Source organism: Arachis ipaensis, chromosome B09, assembly GCF_000816755.2.
Source record: "Arachis ipaensis cultivar K30076 chromosome B09, Araip1.1, whole genome shotgun sequence".
In the NCBI taxonomy this organism is placed as follows: Eukaryota; Viridiplantae; Streptophyta; class Magnoliopsida; order Fabales; family Fabaceae; genus Arachis; species Arachis ipaensis.
Window position 1 is genome coordinate 128,609,569 of NC_029793.2, and position 18,324 is coordinate 128,627,892.

The following is an 18,324-nucleotide window of genomic DNA, read 5'->3' on the forward strand; positions in this document are numbered from 1 at the left end:
AGAACTTTAAAACATATTCAAAACACTTGGCATATTGTCGAACACTTGGCATGCAAAAGCATAAACAACACAAAATAGCACTAACAAGCATTCTTTACAACACTAATTCAAAATTCAGTACCAATGACATGAAAAATCAGCAGCATTTCGCAGTGATTCAGCAAAGCATCAGTCAACAATCCAAACAAATCAAAATTCAAACTCAAGAAGCTCTTAACAATATGTTTAACTATGTATAAACTAAGATTAATTCTAATAAGAAAATCCTAATTCTAACCTAAACTCAACTAACAACAGCAAATAATTCTAACCAAATCAAATTAACATTATAATCAACATATAAAATTAACTAAATTAACTAAAACAGAGAACAAAAGGTGATCTGAGAACCTGAGTCGAATTAACACTAGAGTGGCTCTGTTTTGATTTTGCGAAGGGAGGCATGTTTTTGCGATGGTTGTTCGGCGAAGGTGGAAGACAGTGGTGGTTCTATGGTTCTGATGGAGACTCTGGACTGTGATGAGCAAAAATGGCGCTGCGTGGGTGGTCGAAGAGAAGCTAGGGCTGGAAAAGAGGAAGTGATTCAGAGTTCAAAGCTCTTGACTTCTGGTCGAGTGAGTGACAGGACATTTGGAGGGCTCTCTTCTTGGTTTGATTTGCAGCCGTTGGGAAGCAAACCACCGCTATATTGGTTCGTTTTGTAGCAAAGCCCAAACCGATATCATAATCGCTGCTATCTTCCAGTGTTTATTGTAGTGAAAACCCACAAAAATAAACTCCAGAACAGCTTCAATCAAAATATTAATTTAAAATATATTATATGGGATGCAAATTAGATGCAGATTTCAGTTGTTTTCCATTTTCATAGACTATTTGATGCTTCCTGCAATTTATGGTGATTAAAGTTAATTACCCAGCAAAATAGCACAAATTAGTTAGAATTTATAATCAAATAAGAAAAACTAATTAGTGTCTACTAAATTTGCAAACAGAATCACAATACTAATTTCTGAATTTGCAAACAGACTAAAAAAAATCAAACAGCAGTAACAAATAACAAATAGAACAAATAAAAACTAGAACATTATGAATAGAATCATACACACAGAAATTGAAATCAAAATCATAAAAACAAATTCCAAAATTTTTTAACCCTCACAAATAGAACCCAAAAAATTCAAACAACCAAATAACAGTAACAAAAAAAAAATAATTGAATGAAATCAATGAAAGAAAAGAATACGAAAACCTAAACAAAAACTAAGTAGAAAAAAAATAACTGAATGAGTTCAAGCAGATTTATACCACAAGAACATAAAAGGAACAACAAAAATGAAATCAATGAAAAAAATTTATATCTGAGGTTGAGGCTCTATTGGAACTTTAGAAGTAGAGGATGAAGGGAGAGACGGAGCACCACGGCGCTGACGACGACTCGATGAGGGAAGAGAGAAGAGGAGATGGGAAAAGAGAGCATAGGAACGACGCCGGAAGATAGACTGAGACCGACGGCGACGGATGGGCTGAACGGCGACAGCAAAGACCAGATAAGAGTCGAGTAGGTGGTGGTAGCTGACGTCTGTGGATAGATTGAAGTGTGGTGAGTTTACAAAAACAAGAAATAAAATTAGAGTTCCAATAAATATATTTAAAAAATATGTGATATATATAAAAAAATAATAATTATTATTAAATTCCATACGAGATATATTTGTAATTTATTTTTTGTATATATTAAAAAAGTTCAAAAAAGACTTAAGTTTATTAAAGATAAATCCGTCAAATATTACGATCGGATCTTCCTCGTGTTTGCCGATTTATTAACAATTATAGAAAGGAAATTCCATCATTAAAATGACATATTTCACTCTGCTTTAGCATTTACCTACCATATTTAGCTTTATAATATTTATACGGAAAGTTACAAGATAAGCATGCATCTTTGTCAACATAAACGTGGAATAAATGATGTACTATGAAAACATTAAAAAAAATTAAAAAAAGTTCAATGATTGAATGACAAATGAATAATTAAAGTTTCTAAAATTTAAACTAACAAATTAAACACAACTTAAGATGTGTTTGGTTTGTCTTAACATGAAATGACAAAAGTTTGTGTTCCTAAACGGAATAAAGATTTTGAATATTTGAAATAGGGGAGGGCAAATTTTTAAAAATAAAATTTTATTATTTTAGTATATAAAATTTATAAATTTATATATACTAATTCTATATCGTGTCGATCCGTTTTATTTTAAATAAAGTCAAAACAGACCCAATAACTTTTTAGAATCGGATTCAAATCAAGTTAAACCCGATCCGACTTAACCTATGAACATACACCCCTACTCTTATCTATGTTATTACTCATTTGTCATTTTATCCCTTCCACTACCTCACTTTAAACTTTTTTTATATATCGACTCTCTCGTCGTTCACTACTAGAAAACTAGTTATTACAGACAGATTTACAGACAGATTTAGTCCTTATTACAGACGGATTTTTGGTTACCGACGAAATTACCGACGGATTTTGTCCCTCTGTAAAAGCCCCGTCGGAAATTATTTACCGACGGATTTTTTTTCGTCAAAAAATTACAGACGGATTTTTACCAGTTACCGACGGATTTTTCGTCTGTAATTACAGACGGATTTTTCGACAGATTTTCCGTTTGTAATTTGAACTTTGGAAAATCATCTCACACTCTGATTACAGACAGAAAATTCGTCTGTAAATCCGTCAGTAAGGTAAAAAAATTTTTTTTCTAATTACAAAATAAACTTATTTTCATACAAAATAAATATAAATTTAATACAAATTTTTATCTAATTTGTATTCGAATATTTATAATATTTCAAAAAATAAACAAATTCATCGTATTATCAAACTAAAAGAAAAGTATTATAAACAAGCAAGTCAATATATATAATTCAAAACACAAACAAAATGTATTGATCATCAACTATAATTCCTAGTATATCATCAACATGCTGCTTCTTGTAAAACATTCTGGGTGGCATTAAAACGGCAAAGAATGATTGGATGAGAAAAGTTAAACCCCTAAACCAAGCATCTACAGCAACAAATCAGCAGATATCATATATTCTTTCTTTTTCTGCCACTCACACAGGCCCAGTCATCCATTTTCGACACTTCTATGCCTTCTAAGAATAGTGAATATTTCTGTAATAAGTTCTGGACCTGCATAAGGAACAAAGGAGATGAATTTAGGAGGAGAATGTGATTCGAAGCAGTTCCACCAACAAGAATCTGCATTTGGCAGCAAAGAGATAGCTGCATTCCGAATAAAGAAAATCGATAATGAGAATTAATTGAACATTTAAACTACCTGTTTACTTAAGATTCCAGAGAGACCAATAATTGCTCCAGGCTTTGCAGAAAAGATAATTTGATCAGCAAGATTTAACAGAGGATTTAAAAGTATGTTTGCAATGACCACATCATATTTATCCTTGTGAGTGACTCTGTCTATCTCGAAAGCATTTTCTCCCTCGACAACTCTAGATGGCCAGTCATCCCTGCAGGATGAAGAAGTTTGGCTTGCAATCAAGTGCAGTTGTAGCTTGTCTGGTCTGATGTTATTCAGAGTAGCATTTTCAGATGCTGATGCAATTGCTTGTGAATCTATATCGACTCCAATGGCAAAGGCAGCACCAAACTGCAAAAGGTCTATTATTGGTGAATATGAAACTGCAGAAGGTCTAGAATTGCTTTCCTGAACTCTCATTTGATTAATTTCTCAACTGATTCTATTACATCAATAATATGCTCTTTCATACTAACTTAATAATTAAACCCCAAACCCTATATAAGGCCCAATAAGTACAGAACATGTCATATCAAAATGTCTCTGAAAATTTATATCTGTCATATGTTCTGTCAATTAACCAAAAAAAGACAGTTAAAATATGTGAATATGATAGAGACGGTTATAATATTTAACTTTCCACACAGATGTTCAAGGAAACAAAGTAAGAATGAAAATGAACTCTACTGTACACCAAAGGCATTCTCGCACTGACAGTTTTCCATAATATGAATAAGTGATCATTCCCCGGCTAAGAATGCTAGGTAAAGAACGCAGTAAATTTAATAGCTATTAAATAGAAACCAAACAATTAGCAGTTAGCTATTAAACAGAAACCAAGAAGCAAACTGACCTGAGCTCCTTTCATCCAGTCATCCTCCTCAATAATTTTAACTTCATATCTTGGTATCTCTTTCAAACCAATAGAATCAGCAGCATGTGAAATGCTCATATTTATATCCTCACCTTCAAGAAAAATAGAACTAACACAAATCTACAGAGTTTTAGAAGTGTTTGAAACAGTTCACATAAAATGAGTGCCTTGATCAGATTAGAACTGCAGAGTACCTCTCGTTGGTTTTCACCCTCTGATATTGTCGGATTCCTGAAGAACCAAGAGAGAAAAAAAAAAAGAAGCAAAGATCATATTCACATTCATACCAAACCCACCGAAAAGTAAGAACGGAAAAGAGATAAAAGAAACAGTAGTGCCATCACTAAATAAAAGAAACAGTAGTGCCCACTTTGCTTAGGCATGGACCCTGCATAATCAAATTTCAAGGGAAGTTGAGTAACTTAATTGAATAGAGAAGCTTCTATTCTAAATTACTAATCAATATTAAGCTGCATCAAATATATAAAATTATATGTGAATAACAAGGAGGTAATGTTCATTTTAGTCCTTTGACTAAGTAGGAATAACTCCATTTAGGCAGACACTTAATCAAAGCTACCACACACATTGAAATATCTATTATTGTCAAAACAGATTTGAATGTAATGCAGTAATGCTGCATCTCAATGAACTAAGCAATAGGCAAAGTGCAACACTGGTTTTGAAAGATAAAGAGCCTAAAATCAATGAAACAATAACCTATGCATTAAAAGATAAGAAGCATACTTGTTGAGCTAGCTCCCTGGTAGGAGAGAGCACGAGGCAAAGAGAACATTGTAAATTAGAGACTTGGGCAAGGAAAACCATTTGATGAGAAAAACTGCAGCCAAAAATAGAATTCAATAAGCCATTGATTTGCAGCAACAAATACATATAGCGAGGCTTTAATCTTAGCAAGTAACCTCAAACAAGCAAGTAACTCTAACAAACAAGTAACCTCAAACAAGAAAGCTTATACCTTCATTCTCGTCAATTTTTGTTCAGTCAACTGTCAAACAAGAACACATTCAAATAATTAGAATAAAGCAACAAAATTTGGAGAGAAGAATGTTAGAGAGAAGAAAACTTAAAATTATCCTTAAAATTAAGTAGCTTCATGAGTACTATATTTATCATACAAGCAACAACTAATTAACTATTTGTGTTCACGGTTAAAGACTAGATTCATTCGCTTAATTAATTTAGAAAATATATATTATGATCTCAATTTATTAAAAAGGTTATGTTAGAACTTACAGCAGACAGAGAAGGAGTGAAATCAAGTGAACAAGTATGATTAATTAATAACTTAACAAGCCCTGCAATCAAGTGAACACTAAACCTATACTAGCTAGGAATATAGTAATATAGTATCATGAATAAATGAATTACTGGCCGCATGAAATTGTAGATATTGATTTCAAATTCAAATATTGCTTTCTTATTATTGTTGATGAGAGATAATAAAAATAAATGAATAAACATACATTGCGTGCTTGAACCTTGAAAAATATTTAAATTTGATCAATGGGTTAGTTTGCTTTTATTTTCGGGAAGATTCAGAAAAATATATAACACAGCAGAGACGTAATAATTTCTTACTTCCATTTTAGAAACCTAGCTTAGTCATGAAATTATATTAAGTCTCTTACTTTGAAGCAGTTAATAATCCTTTATATAGTCAAAATTGAATTTAAAAGCAAGAAGGAGAGTAAGTACCTTACTTGTTCATATAATAACATGGTGCAATAAACTTGGATCTGACTCTTGGGTTCCCTTCATTAGCTCCGGCAAAGACCCATGGGCCGCTAGAATCCATCTTGAATGGCAGAGGCTTGGCTCTGTCTCTCCTGCCTATAACCTGTAACACTCCTTTTCCTCAAACATTCTCTTTGTCTTGCAATCCAATTTCAAACTTCAAATAAGTAAATAAAGAAACAAATAAATAAGAAACATGGAACCCAAATCTATAAAGAGCAACTGGCGTATTAAGAGCAAAACACTATGTACCTATGAAGAGCAAAACAGCATCTTAAGGTGGTTGCTGTTGAACTCTGACTATCTGTAAGGAAGCAACTGGCATAGGTGAGGACACCAGCGAATGTTTGGCAAAGCCACAAGGCCCAGAGCCTACCCCTCATTCCAAACCTCTTTGAAACTGCATCAGATATGAACCCTCCACCGGGCCTGGAGAAAAGATTCGCCAATCCGAAACTGGCAGCAATGATCCCAGCAGTGTGCAGCTTGAGATTGAATCTGTCACAGAAGTATTCAGCTATGATGTTATCAATAGTCAACTCCACACCAAAGCAGTATCCATAAGTGAAGTACAGACAACAGTATTCAATTTCTGAATAAAAAATTAATCTTTACAACAGCAATAAGAGGCAAAACCGCAGATCAAGCACCTTTGAGAATTAAAGGAAGCAGAGATTAAATCACAAAATCAGAAATGAAATCACAAAATCAGAAACAACGAGGGCGAGGAGCAGAGATTAAATCACAAAATCACAAACCGGCGAGGAGCAGAGAATCAGAAACAATGGATGGCGAGGAGGGGAGGAACCCTTCGCGACGGCAACGCCATGAGCTCAACTCAGAACTTCGTGCGACGGCGAGACGAGGAGGAACGATGCGAAGAGGGCCGAGTAGAGCTTCCCCAGATGACGAGGGCAGCCACGGTCTGTCCCCGCCGGCGGCGACACCACCTTCTACCGGAGGAGAAGAGTTCAAGGGATGAGGGCTGCTGAAAATGTTCGAGGGATGAGTGTGAATGGAGTGTGAATTGGTGGTGATAAAATTAGGGTTACCTCGATATTTCCGACGGAAAATTTAAATTACAGACGAATTTTCCGTCTGTAATAATTTAATAAAACGCAACGTTTTGTTTATTTAATTATAGACGGATTTTCCGTTTGTAACCATTTTTCACGGAAAAAAATTAATTTTTCTGACGGAATTATCGATGGATTCTCTTTTCCGTCTGTAATTTATGCTAATTCATTTTTTTTATTTTCCGACAAAAAATTCCTTTGAAATTCCCTCTGTATTTCTGTAGGATAAAATCCGTCGGAAATATCCGTCTGTAATAACTAATTTTCTAGTAGTGGTTTATCTTTTATTTTTTTTATTACTTTAACTCTACCGCCAATTTTCCTCTCTTCTACTCTTTTCTTGTGTCTCCCTTTTTCTCTTACATTTGAATAATGAAACATTTAAAATAAAAATAATTAAATTAAAAAGACAATTTTTCAAGTGAAAAGAAAGTGTAAATTAAAATAATTTTTATTTAATAATAAAAATGGTAGTATTAGTTATACATGCGTTTATAATTTTTTATTCTAATCAAACGTGAGATTAAGATATTTTTTAAATAAAGAAGGTTAGAGAATTATTAAAATTTATTATTTTTTATCATTAGTTAGCTATTAATATTTAAAAATATAAGTTAAAGATATATTATTAAATTACTAAATTAAAAAATTGAGTTTATAACTAGAAATAACGACAAAAATTAATAAATTTTGACGGTCCTAAAGACCTAAACATCTCTCTTTTTAAATTATATCTACGATAATCAAATGTAAAATATTCTATCCATGTCTTTACTTTCTCCGTATTTTTATCTTCCATATCTTGTGTCACATACCAAACAGATTTAGAATAATCACTATTAATGTGTGAATACTATTAGCACTTTAAGTACTCTCTATTTTATTGGGTAATATGTGAGACTAATGGATTACAGTTGTATAATCAGGGGCGGGGCTTAGTTAAAACAAGCGGAGCCATGGCCCCCAAACTTTTGTTAAAAAAATTTAGTAGTACTTTTTTAGAAAATAAAAAATAGTTCAGTTGGCTCAAATACTTTAATTTACTATGACATAAAATATTAAAGTTCAATCTTCATCTCTTGCTTTTATTGTACAATAGCTTTTTAGTTTTAAACATTCAAACCTTGTTGGATTTGGACTGAATTGAGTGTATTTGTATTTCGCAGTTCTTTATTCAATAAGCAACACTCCCTCTACCTTTGAATTCAAATATAAAAAATTAGGCATTTTTTATTTATGTAATTTAATATTATTTTATATTTTACTGTTTATTTAATTTAATTTTTTATATGATAAAAAATATTAGAATATTCAATAAATATTATCAATTTTAATATTTATCCTTCTAATTTCTTTTTTACATATTTTACAGGATGTATATTCAAATTTTTATATAAAATAATCATGAAAAATTAAAGAATTGATGTATTTTTAAGAGGAAGACTAATATTCAAGAAGGAGAACATATAATTTTTACAATAGAAAAGTATAGGTAGACAATGAAAATACTAAACAATGTGAACAATGGATAGATCGGATGTTAATTTCACTAGGTGTGCGGATGATTATTCTAATATTAAGATTTAGGTGGTTAATTTGGAGGTGTAGTGTATTTTAATTTGATTGGTGGTTGTTCATATTGTTTAAAAAATTATTGGTTACCTAGCATTACCCTTTACAATATCAACACCTGTAGATAGTTTTTCTACTTTAATGAATCACGAAGAAAGTGAGATACAATCTTCAAAAGTTCAAAGATCTGATGAGTTTGACCTTAATTCTTTAGAACGAGACACTGAAAAACGACTTTAAATTTGGCAATATCACCCAAATTAGAGAGATGAGGTTAGGCGAGCTTATCTTAAATGGGGTCCATATCAAAAACATCTTAACAATTATCTTCTATCTGGCCCCTCCAAAATTTTATTTCAAATTCCGCCACTATGTATAATAGAATATGAAGAGTAGGTAGCTTGTATAAATTTTTTTCTTTCTTCTTTCTTTTTGGCTATATATACTTATACCTTTTGTATTTGTAAAGGTGTGATTTTCTACTAATGCAATAGACATATTTCTCTCTTCTTTAGCTTGCTTTTCACTAAGAAATATGCAGCTCAGAACGGATTTTATCATGGTGCGGTGAGCGTAGAAGAGCTGCAAATATTGTTAAGCAAGAATTGTGAACTTTGCCCCTTCTTTCTGCAACATCCATGGCAGATTGAGAAGCTGGAGTGGATAATCCAGAAAATTCGCAACTGCAAACATTTTCAATGAGTGATTTATAAAATCTCACACAATTGATGAATCAACTTGCCAGCCTTCAAATGCAAGTAGAGAGATCAATATTGAACCCGATTCAAGACCAGATAAGTCCCTTCTATCTTTATCCAAATGAAAGCCCAGGTTTATCACTAACTCAAACTCCTCTTACAACTCGAAATTATCACTCATGGGCGAGATCGGTTTGGCTATCCATCAAATTGAAGAACAAGTTGGGATTCATTGATGGAAGCATTCTGAAACCTGAAAAAACTGACTCAACCTATGAAGCGTGGGATAGATGCAACACCTTTGTACTATCGTGGTTTCATTCTTCCATAAGCACAGAGATTCTTCAGAGTGTTCTTTAGTGTAACGTGGCCTCGGAACTCTGGAACGATCTCAAGCACAAATTCTATGAAGTAGGGAGATCTATCCATCACTGCATATTTCACTAAACTTAAGAGAATTTGGAAAAAACTTGATGAGTTCAAACCAATTCCATCATGTGTCTGTGGAGCATCATGCTCATATGGATTGAAGATCATCAGAGAATATAGAGACCAAGAACATGCTGTTAAATCAGCAGTACACAGTAGTTAAATCACAAATTATGTTGATGCTGCCACTTCCTAGTGTGAATTCCATCTATTCTTTACTTTTGCAACAAGAAAGACAATTAACCAACTCAGATCAAAGTGAAGAAAAGATGCTAGTTAATGCTGTCAATATTGGAAGAACTGGCAATGAAAACAACAGAAAATTTGGTATGACCTTGAATGCAAATTATGGTATCACAAATCGAGGTGGCAGAGGCGAACGTGGCCGAGGCCAAGGCAGAGTTAGTAGTGGAAGAGGAATGATGAGAAATTGTTCTCATTGTGGGATGGCTGGACACACCAAAGAGACCTGCTACCATAAGCATGGATTTCCTCCTCATTTGTAAAAGAATTTGGAGTAGCAAATGTGAATAATATGATTGTTGCTAAAAAATATGTAGAGATGGCAACATACCTGATGTGCGTTCAACTCAAGAAGAGAATAGTAAAAGTCTAGACAACTTGTTTTTCGAAGATAAAAAACAAGCATTGATTTCTCTATTCCGACAACATAAAGGTGATCCTGCTCATAGTTCTCTTCAAACACAAGCCATAAACACAGTGATAGCTCCTTCAGCAGGTATACATCATATTTTATCAATTTTCACATTCCTTTGCACACACATGACTGGATAATTGACACTGGTGCCACTGCACATGTTACTTTTTCTCTTGATACTTTTTACTCTCATCACACAATAGATCCTGTGTTAATCAAATGTCCAAATGAAACTGAGACCACAACAACAATTAGTGAAACTATAAGTTTAACCTGTAATTTTTACCTTACAGATGTGTTATATATGCCCTATTTCAATTTTAATCTCATATATATGTTTGAAGCAACTAATTTTTTACCTTGTCAATTCTTATTTAATAATACACTCTGTGAGATACAGAAAAATCTTTTCTTGAAGATGATTGGTCATGCTAGACAAAGAGGTGCCTTGTATATCTTCAATACAAATGCAACTTATATCAACTTAGAAGCAAAGAATAGAGAACTAGTCAACACCAGCAATTCAGTTAGTGTTACTGCTATCACAGACACTATAAATCATAAAACTTGGCATTGTAGGTTAGGACATGTCTTAATTGATAGGTTACAAGATATGAAAAAGAGTTATCTTTTTTTGTATGTCCATTAAAAGATGAACCTTGTGAACCATGTCATTATGCAAAACAAAGAAGATTATCTTTTCATTTGAGTCAAATAAAATCTGTCAATTTATTTGATTTAGTACACATGGATATTTGGAGACCTATTTCTACTCCATTTTTTGCTAGTCATAAATATTTTTTAACAATAGTAGAAGATAAAGGCAGGTTCACTTGGCTATTTTTTATGAAAAATAAAAATAAAACTTCTTTTTTAATCCAATAATTTGTGCAACTAATTAAAACCCAATTTCAAACAACAATAAAAAATATCAGAACTGATAATGGAGCTAAATTCATCATGAATTCTTTTTATGAAAAATAGAGAATAATTAATTAGACTTCATGTGTTGAGACACCTCAACAAAATGGAGTTGTAGAATGAAAACATCAAGATATTTTGAATATTGCTAGAGCACTCATTTTTAAGGCTCATCTTCCTAAAAGTTTTTGGAGATGTACTACATCTCATACTATACATATTCTCAATAGAGTGCCTAGTTCATCTATTAATAATAAAAGTCCTTATCAAATTCTTTTTAGTAAAATGCCAAACATTCAACACTTTAAAATCTTTGGATGTCTTACATTTGCTTCAACTTTAGTTGCAAATAGAAAGAAATTGGATAAAAGAGGAAGAAAATGTATTTTTCTTGGCTTTAAAACAGGAACAAAAGAATATCTTTCGATGGACATAAATAACAAATAATTTTTCATATCTAGAAATATAATTTTTTATGAAAATTTCTTTCCATATAAGAATAATCAAATTTCTCATCAATTTAAATATGTTTTCAATTCTAATCAAGACACTAAACCTACATTATATAATCATGATTTTATAGATGTCTTTGATAGCAGCGCATTATCTTCCCATACCTTAGATATATATCCCATTCAACATACATTGCCAAATACTCCATCCAACACAATTGATGTTCAACCACAGCCAACCTTACCCATTTCTTTGAGTTTACCAACAGCACCAGCATCATGTACTACACTATCATATGATGAAAATCCATCTAATCCCCAGCCCACTTATATTAATCCACTTTCTTCACTAAGAAGATCTCTTAGAGAAAGACACAAGTCAAGATACCTTGATGATTATGAATGTATGCAAACCACTGTCTCTAATAGCATGATCCAATCATCAATCACAAAAAGGTATCCTCTTTCTAATTACTTGAGTTACAATTCCCTGTCACAATCACACAAAGCCCTTTCCATTACAATTTCTATAAATCCGGAGCCAAAAAACTATAAGCAGGCTATTCTGAGTGATTATTGGCAGAAAGCAATCAAAGCTGAGCTTAAAGCATTAGAGGAAAGCAAGACCTAAAAACTTACTACTCTACCGAAAGGGAAGCATGCAATCGGATGTAAATGAATTTTTAAAACCAAGTATAACTCTAATGGGACTAAAGAGAGACGCAAAGCAGGGCTTGTGGCCAAGGGCTTCACTCAAACATAAGGGTATGACTACTTTGATACCTTTAGTCCTATAATCAAAATGACTACCCTTCGTGTACTCTTAGCAATTGTAGCTAGTAAGAACTGATTTATTCATCAATTAGATATGACCACTATCTTTCTTCATGGTGATCTACCTAAAGAAGTCTATATGAAGTTGCCCCCTGGTTTAAATGCACAGCCAGAAATGGTTTGCAAGTTGGAACGATCCTTATATGACCTTAAGCAACCAAGTCGCCAGTGGAACTCTAAATTATGCTCTGTCTTGATTGCTTCAGGTTACTCACAATCAAAGGCAGATCATTCTCTTTTCACCAAATCTTCTCCAACAGGTTTCACTTCTATTCTTGTTTATGTCGATGATTTGGTTTTAGCGGGGGATGACATAGAAGAGATCCAATGTGTGAAGATGAAATTCAACACTTTGTTCAAAATCAAAGATTTAGGCGAACTAAAATTTTTCTTGGGCATGAAAGTTGCAAGGAGCAAAAGGAAAATAGCTTTGTATCAAAAGAAGTATACTCTTGATCTCCTAAAAGAGTATGGATTATTAGATTCAAAATCACCCAACACACCTATGAATTATTCAATTCATTTCTCAAAGTCATCAAGAACATTATTGAATGATGCTAAGCCATATAGAAGACTCATTGGAAGGTTGATATATCTCACTAATACCAGGCCTGAAATAAGCTTTGCTGTTAGCAAGTTAAGTCAATTTCTAGATTGTTCTACAGATGAGCACTTCAAAGCAGCCTTACATGTGTTGAAGTACTTAAAAAGAGGTTTTGGAAAAGGATTACTTTTTGAGTCTGTTTGTGACTTGTCCCTCCATGGTTTCTCGGATTCTGATTGGGGTACTTGTCCAGATACCCGAAGATTAGTGTCCGAATATTGCTTCTTTCTTGAAAGATTTTTGGTGTCCTGAAAAAGTAAAAATTAGCACATAGTTGCTCAATCATCTTCGGAGACAGAATATCGAGCAATGACTCTTGCAACTTGTGAAGGAATTTAGCTTATGTACATCTTGAATGACTTTAAAATCAAGTTACCAGCCCCTATGACATTATTTTGTGATAACCAATCTGCTAGATATATTGCGGCTAACCCAGTGTTTCATAAAAGGACGAAACACATTAAGATTTATTGTCACAAAGTTAGAGAAAAAGCTCAAGACGGTTCTTTAAATTTCATGCCAATTCCATCAAGAGAACAACCTGCTAATGTCCTTACAAAGGCACTTTCAACAGGTCCTTTTGAAGAGATATGTAGTAAGTTTGGAATGTATAATTTGTACCCTCTCAATTTAAGAAAAGCTATTAATGTGTGAATACTATTAGTACTCACAATACTCTTTGTTTTATTAGGTATTGTGTACACTAATGAATTACAACTGTATAATAGAATATGAAAAAGTAACTAGTATAATTTTTTTTTCTTTCTTCTTTTTTTTGGCTATATATAACTATATCTTTTGTGTCGGTAAAAGTAGAATTTTTTACTAATGCAATAGATACATTTCTCTTTTTTTTAACTTGCTTTTCACTAAAAAATCTACAACTCAGAATGAATTTCATTCATCATAATAAATCAAATTAAGAAAAGTTAGAAGAGTATAGTCAATCATTATTTTTAAGTAAGTGTTAAAATTTGATTCAAATCTTAAGTGAAAATTATATATAAAACTAATCTCGCTAAGTAATCAACAAAAATTTAATCATTATGCTTGACCATATACATGCCGTAGAACAAAAACAAATCAAATGAAAGAAAATCAGCTCACGAGAAACACATGGTAGTAAACAAATCCGTATTACTTTATGTTAACACAATAATTATAGCGAGTGTCGTTCACGCGCACACCAATGCAAAGCCTGATTTTGAAGATAACAATTATATATGTGAGGAACTCAACTCGTGAAGCTAATAAGCATGGCTACATCAAGATCTTTGAATATGAGAGTAGCAGTGTTGTTGATTATGGTTTTGAGTGTTTGTGGCTCAGAATTTTCAAGAAAGAAGAGGAAGACACTCGAAGAAATCAAGAAAATAAATGGCAATGGGCCATACGTTGGTCTAATCACAGTGTATGCACCAGAAGAGACTGCTTTCTTTGCCACTGGAGCCTTTCAATCAGATCCAAAACACCCATTTGTTGATCTTGCTGGACGTAGATTCAGAGTAGGAAAAATCCATAACAAGAAAGTTATCTACGTTAGATGTGGCGTTGGACTTACTTGATAAAAAAAAAACTAATAAAAAATAATTAAAATTAATAAATATTAAATAAGATAAATTTATTTTTTTTTCTTTAGTAATATCAATGTGTACTATTCTAGCTATGATAATTGATAACTCACGTATCATTTATTATGAAATAAGATTTGTATTCCACTTAAATTGGATTTATATATCAGTCAACGCTAGATAGTTGAAATAGTATTACATGTAATAATGGCCAAATAAATATAAGTGAGAAGAAATATGTTTTGACTAATAATTGTTAAGAGTTTAATTTATATGTATTTAATTATTTTATACCTCCCTGTAACTTTAATAAAATTTTAATAAGTCTCTACTAATTTTTGTTATTATAAAAAAGAAATGAATATTCATTTACGTATTTGAATTTAGGATGAAATATTATAAAAAATATTACTTTTTAACAACTATTAATAGAATTTAGTTGAATTTTTTTTTAATGTACAAAAAGTTAACCAAAAGTTTTTAAACTGTATAAATTTAATTGAAAATTTCATAAAGAAAAATATAAAAATCTACATAATAATCAACCACTATAGGTCAAACAGAACACAAGCTAGACTAAAGCAATCTCAACAATAATAATGTTTCATTTGGTTACTTTTGAGTTTTGTAGCAATATTTTTGTTTTCTTTTTCTTGGTCATGTAAAAATGATGTGGTCGTTTATGGATTATTCTACTGTAGGTGAATGCAGCAGCAGCCACACAGAATATGGTTGACATGTTTGAGATAAGTGGAATTGTCCATTTTGGCATTGCAGGAAATGCTAATAGCTCTATGTCCATTGGTGATGTCACTATCCCAACACAATTTGCCAACACTGGCCTATGGGATTGTGTCCCCATTTTAATTACTTCATTTGACCAATAAATAATTGCTACGATTATTTGTGGAGGAACAGAACCCCAATGGGATAGTTGATCCTAGTGACTTTGGAAAGTTGGATATTGGGAACTTCAATGTGCCAAGAGGAGAAGGGCAAAATTTGTTGGGGCATGTTGGATATAGCACTGAACAATTTTACTCAGAATCTGGGGACCCAAACACACCCCAACGTGTCATTTGGGTCAATACCACTCGCCAATGGCTAAACCTTGCTGCAAATTTGGAGGTTAGGCAAATAATATCCATGTTTTTTTCTACAATTATGCCACTTATAAAATGTGTCAAAACTTTCCCCTATAGTCCAATTAAGGAAGTGTATTTGTATGGTTTTTGAGATTGTAAATGATAGGACTAAATAATTTTTAATTAATAAATATTCAGATATGCTATATAAAGTTAATTGATCTAATTAATTCTAATTATATTCTGGCAATTAAATTATTCTAATTGACCATTTACTTTGTTTTAGCGGCAATTAGACATTAACTGTTTTATACTTTGTAAAAGGTTTTAGTGTCATTATCGGTAAAGATATTTTTAATAGTTGCAAAAATATATAATTGTCATTATAACATATAATAATAATAGTAAATATATTATCACAAAAATATAAGTTAAATAAGATATATAGTGGCCATTTTGTTATTACCATTAAAAATTTGTTTCTAAAATTAATTTTTATTATAGTTTTGTACAATAAATACTTTAAAATTTTAATTTTTTTAATACAATATTTCTGTATTTAACATTTTGACGAGGGCCTCTAGAATAATTATTGGCTAAATCCATATTTGTCTAATTAGATACACATGTATATATATTTTTTTTAGACTATCAGTATATACAGTTTAAATTTATTTTTCTCTTGCTAATTAATTACTTTGATTACTCTCATTTGAATTTTAGGGCATAAGACTAGAACGGTGTGTGAATTCCAGCTTCTGCCTTTCAGAGCAACCCAAGTTAGTGATTGGTCTTAGGGGTGCAACAGCCAACACTTTTATTGACAATGCAGCTTACAGGGACTTCCTCTTCCAAACATTTCATGTTTCCTCTCTAGATATGGAGAGCTCAGCAATAGTCATGGTATATAATTTCCCTCATTTTCTAGTAGTAATTTTGAATTTACTTTCGTACATCAAAATTTCACATAATATATTGGGTGCTTTAATTATTGGAGTATCATAAATAACCTTTATGGTTTTGTCATTTGTGTGTACATATTCAACTCATCCACAAAAATTTAAGCCAAAGCTTACACATGTGTAAATATTTATTATAAATTAGAAGGTAATGTTAGATAGACAAAAAAAACAGGTAGAACTTATCTTATTTAGTATTAATTAATTGTCGCAACAATTAATGAATGCCAAATAAGGCAAGTTATGACTGTTTTTGGCTGATTTTCTTTGGTTACCAAACATTTCCGTAAAAGTTATTATGAAATATAATTTAACTGATAATTAACAAGATTTACATATAATCTTTACAAGACATAGCTTCTTTTTTTTTCTTCTTCCACGGTATTTGATAACTGAGCTTTGTTTAAAACTTTATTGGCTAATGAATTACTGTTAATACAAAATACATTTAAACTCGAGACCTAAGCGGATTAGAAGCTGACCACTTAAGTACTTAATACAAGATGGCGTCGTTAGATGCAAATGATTACCGTTTCAAAATTTTAAATTTAAGTAGTTAAAGTCTCACATTGATTAATTAATAATGCTAATGGTAATGCATGGGTTTTTGCAGACTAGTTTGTCAAATAGTTTTCCAGTGCTGGTGATTAGAGGGCTATCAGATTTAGCAGGTGAACAGAAAGGAGATAATCACATTCAAATATTTGGGCCTCTTGCAGCATCTAATACTGCCAGAGTTGTTATTGAATTCTTGAAAACTTTACCAAATCCTCACTATGCTCTGCTTTAATTGAGCTACTACTGCTTATTATTTTGATTTCTCAATCAGTTAAGGGTTTGTTTACTGTGTTCATGTTCGATGAAATTGAAACAACCCTTCATGCCATTCTTGTGGTAATAAGCAAAAGTTAATGTATTGTGTAACTTGTAATATCATTTTATTTTATTTCAGTTTTAACTGATGATATAAGAATTGAGTAGTTCTAACTTTCAACAACTTCCACGATCCTGTTAATATTATGTCCTTCAGATGAAGCATCTTCTTTCATGAATGTTTGACACTTGAATTCTATTCGTTGTGCTTAATTACTGGTTGGTCTAACTACTAGGTGTGTGTTTGAATTACAGTTTGCAAACGAGAGTTTGTATAAAATTGATTTTGCAAACTTGATTTTGATGAAAAGTAAGTTTGTGTCAAAGTGATTTATGTTTGCAATCTTTATATCAAAATGGATTATAGTAAAATAAATGTTGTTTGGATTATACTACTCGAAATCACTTTTAGATAAAAAAATTACTAAAATAGACACCAACTTAAATAATTATCTTATCATTTTAATTTAGATATTTGAATAGATCTTATTAATTAATTTTATAATAAAATTAATATTTATACACTAAAATAAAAATAATATATAAAAATTGGCAAAATATATTTTTAATTAAAACTAACAAAATATAAATTTTAGAGAGTACTAAGAATAATAAAAAATTAAATATTGAT

At 31.7% G+C, this 18,324-nt stretch overlaps 2 protein-coding genes and 1 long non-coding RNA gene across 11 annotated transcripts in view; 1 reads left to right on the forward strand and 2 right to left on the reverse strand.

Moving 5' to 3' along the window:
• LOC107618428 overlaps window positions 1-1,635 on the reverse strand; it is a 7,272-nt gene extending 5,637 nt beyond the window's left edge. Inside the window, exon 1 of one of the 2 annotated variants that reach the window (XR_001615230.2) lies at window positions 1,418-1,635. This is a non-coding gene — a long non-coding RNA (uncharacterized LOC107618428). Of the gene's footprint in view, window positions 1-390; window positions 419-1,417 lie in introns of those variants that run through there. The other variant, XR_001615229.2, reaches the window with a different exon arrangement.
• Window positions 2,903-6,490, reverse strand: LOC107618668 (ribosomal protein L11 methyltransferase). 8 transcript variants are annotated; one of them, XM_021110371.1, is made up of 10 exons: window positions 6,338-6,490; window positions 6,214-6,265; window positions 5,928-6,064; window positions 5,183-5,212; window positions 4,951-5,044; window positions 4,574-4,591; window positions 4,398-4,434; window positions 4,183-4,312; window positions 3,351-3,680; window positions 2,903-3,202 (listed from the first exon to the last, which is right to left on the reverse strand). In XM_021110371.1, the coding sequence occupies exons 5-10, from the start codon at window positions 4,997-4,999 to the stop codon at window positions 3,098-3,100; spliced, it is 669 nt and encodes a 222-aa protein (XP_020966030.1). In that variant the 5' UTR covers window positions 5,000-5,044; window positions 5,183-5,212; window positions 5,928-6,064; window positions 6,214-6,265; window positions 6,338-6,490; the 3' UTR covers window positions 2,903-3,097. The 8 variants fall into 8 exon arrangements, with proteins under 8 accessions (XP_020966030.1, XP_020966029.1, XP_016176278.1 ...); XM_021110370.1 differs by having other exon boundaries at window positions 5,928-6,118; XM_016320792.2 differs by having other exon boundaries at window positions 6,214-6,490.
• On the forward strand, window positions 14,400-17,868 carry LOC107619536 (bark storage protein A). The gene is made up of 5 exons (XM_016321826.2): window positions 14,400-14,763; window positions 15,477-15,632; window positions 15,694-15,904; window positions 16,585-16,764; window positions 17,434-17,868. Exons 1-5 carry the CDS (start codon window positions 14,462-14,464, stop codon window positions 17,608-17,610), a joined length of 1,026 nt encoding a protein of 341 aa, XP_016177312.1. The 5' UTR covers window positions 14,400-14,461; the 3' UTR covers window positions 17,611-17,868.

Excerpts from the sequence above, each read along its gene's own strand:
- LOC107618668 (XM_021110371.1), bottom strand. The coding sequence starts at position 4,999 with ATGTTCTCTTTGCCTCGTGCTCTCTCCTACCAGGGAGCTAGCTCAACA. Across the intron at positions 4,313-4,397 it reads AGGGTGAAAACCAACGAGAG|TTCTATTTTTCTTGAAGGTG; the intron begins GTACTCTGCAGT and ends GATTTGTGTTAG. Across the intron at positions 3,681-4,182 it reads ACTGGATGAAAGGAGCTCAG|TTTGGTGCTGCCTTTGCCAT; the intron begins GTCAGTTTGCTT and ends GACCTTTTGCAG.
- LOC107619536 (XM_016321826.2), top strand. The coding sequence starts at position 14,462 with ATGGCTACATCAAGATCTTTGAATATGAGAGTAGCAGTGTTGTTGATT. Across the intron at positions 14,764-15,476 it reads GTTAGATGTGGCGTTGGACT|GGTGAATGCAGCAGCAGCCA; the intron begins TACTTGATAAAA and ends TATTCTACTGTA. Across the intron at positions 15,905-16,584 it reads ACCTTGCTGCAAATTTGGAG|GGCATAAGACTAGAACGGTG; the intron begins GTTAGGCAAATA and ends TTTGAATTTTAG.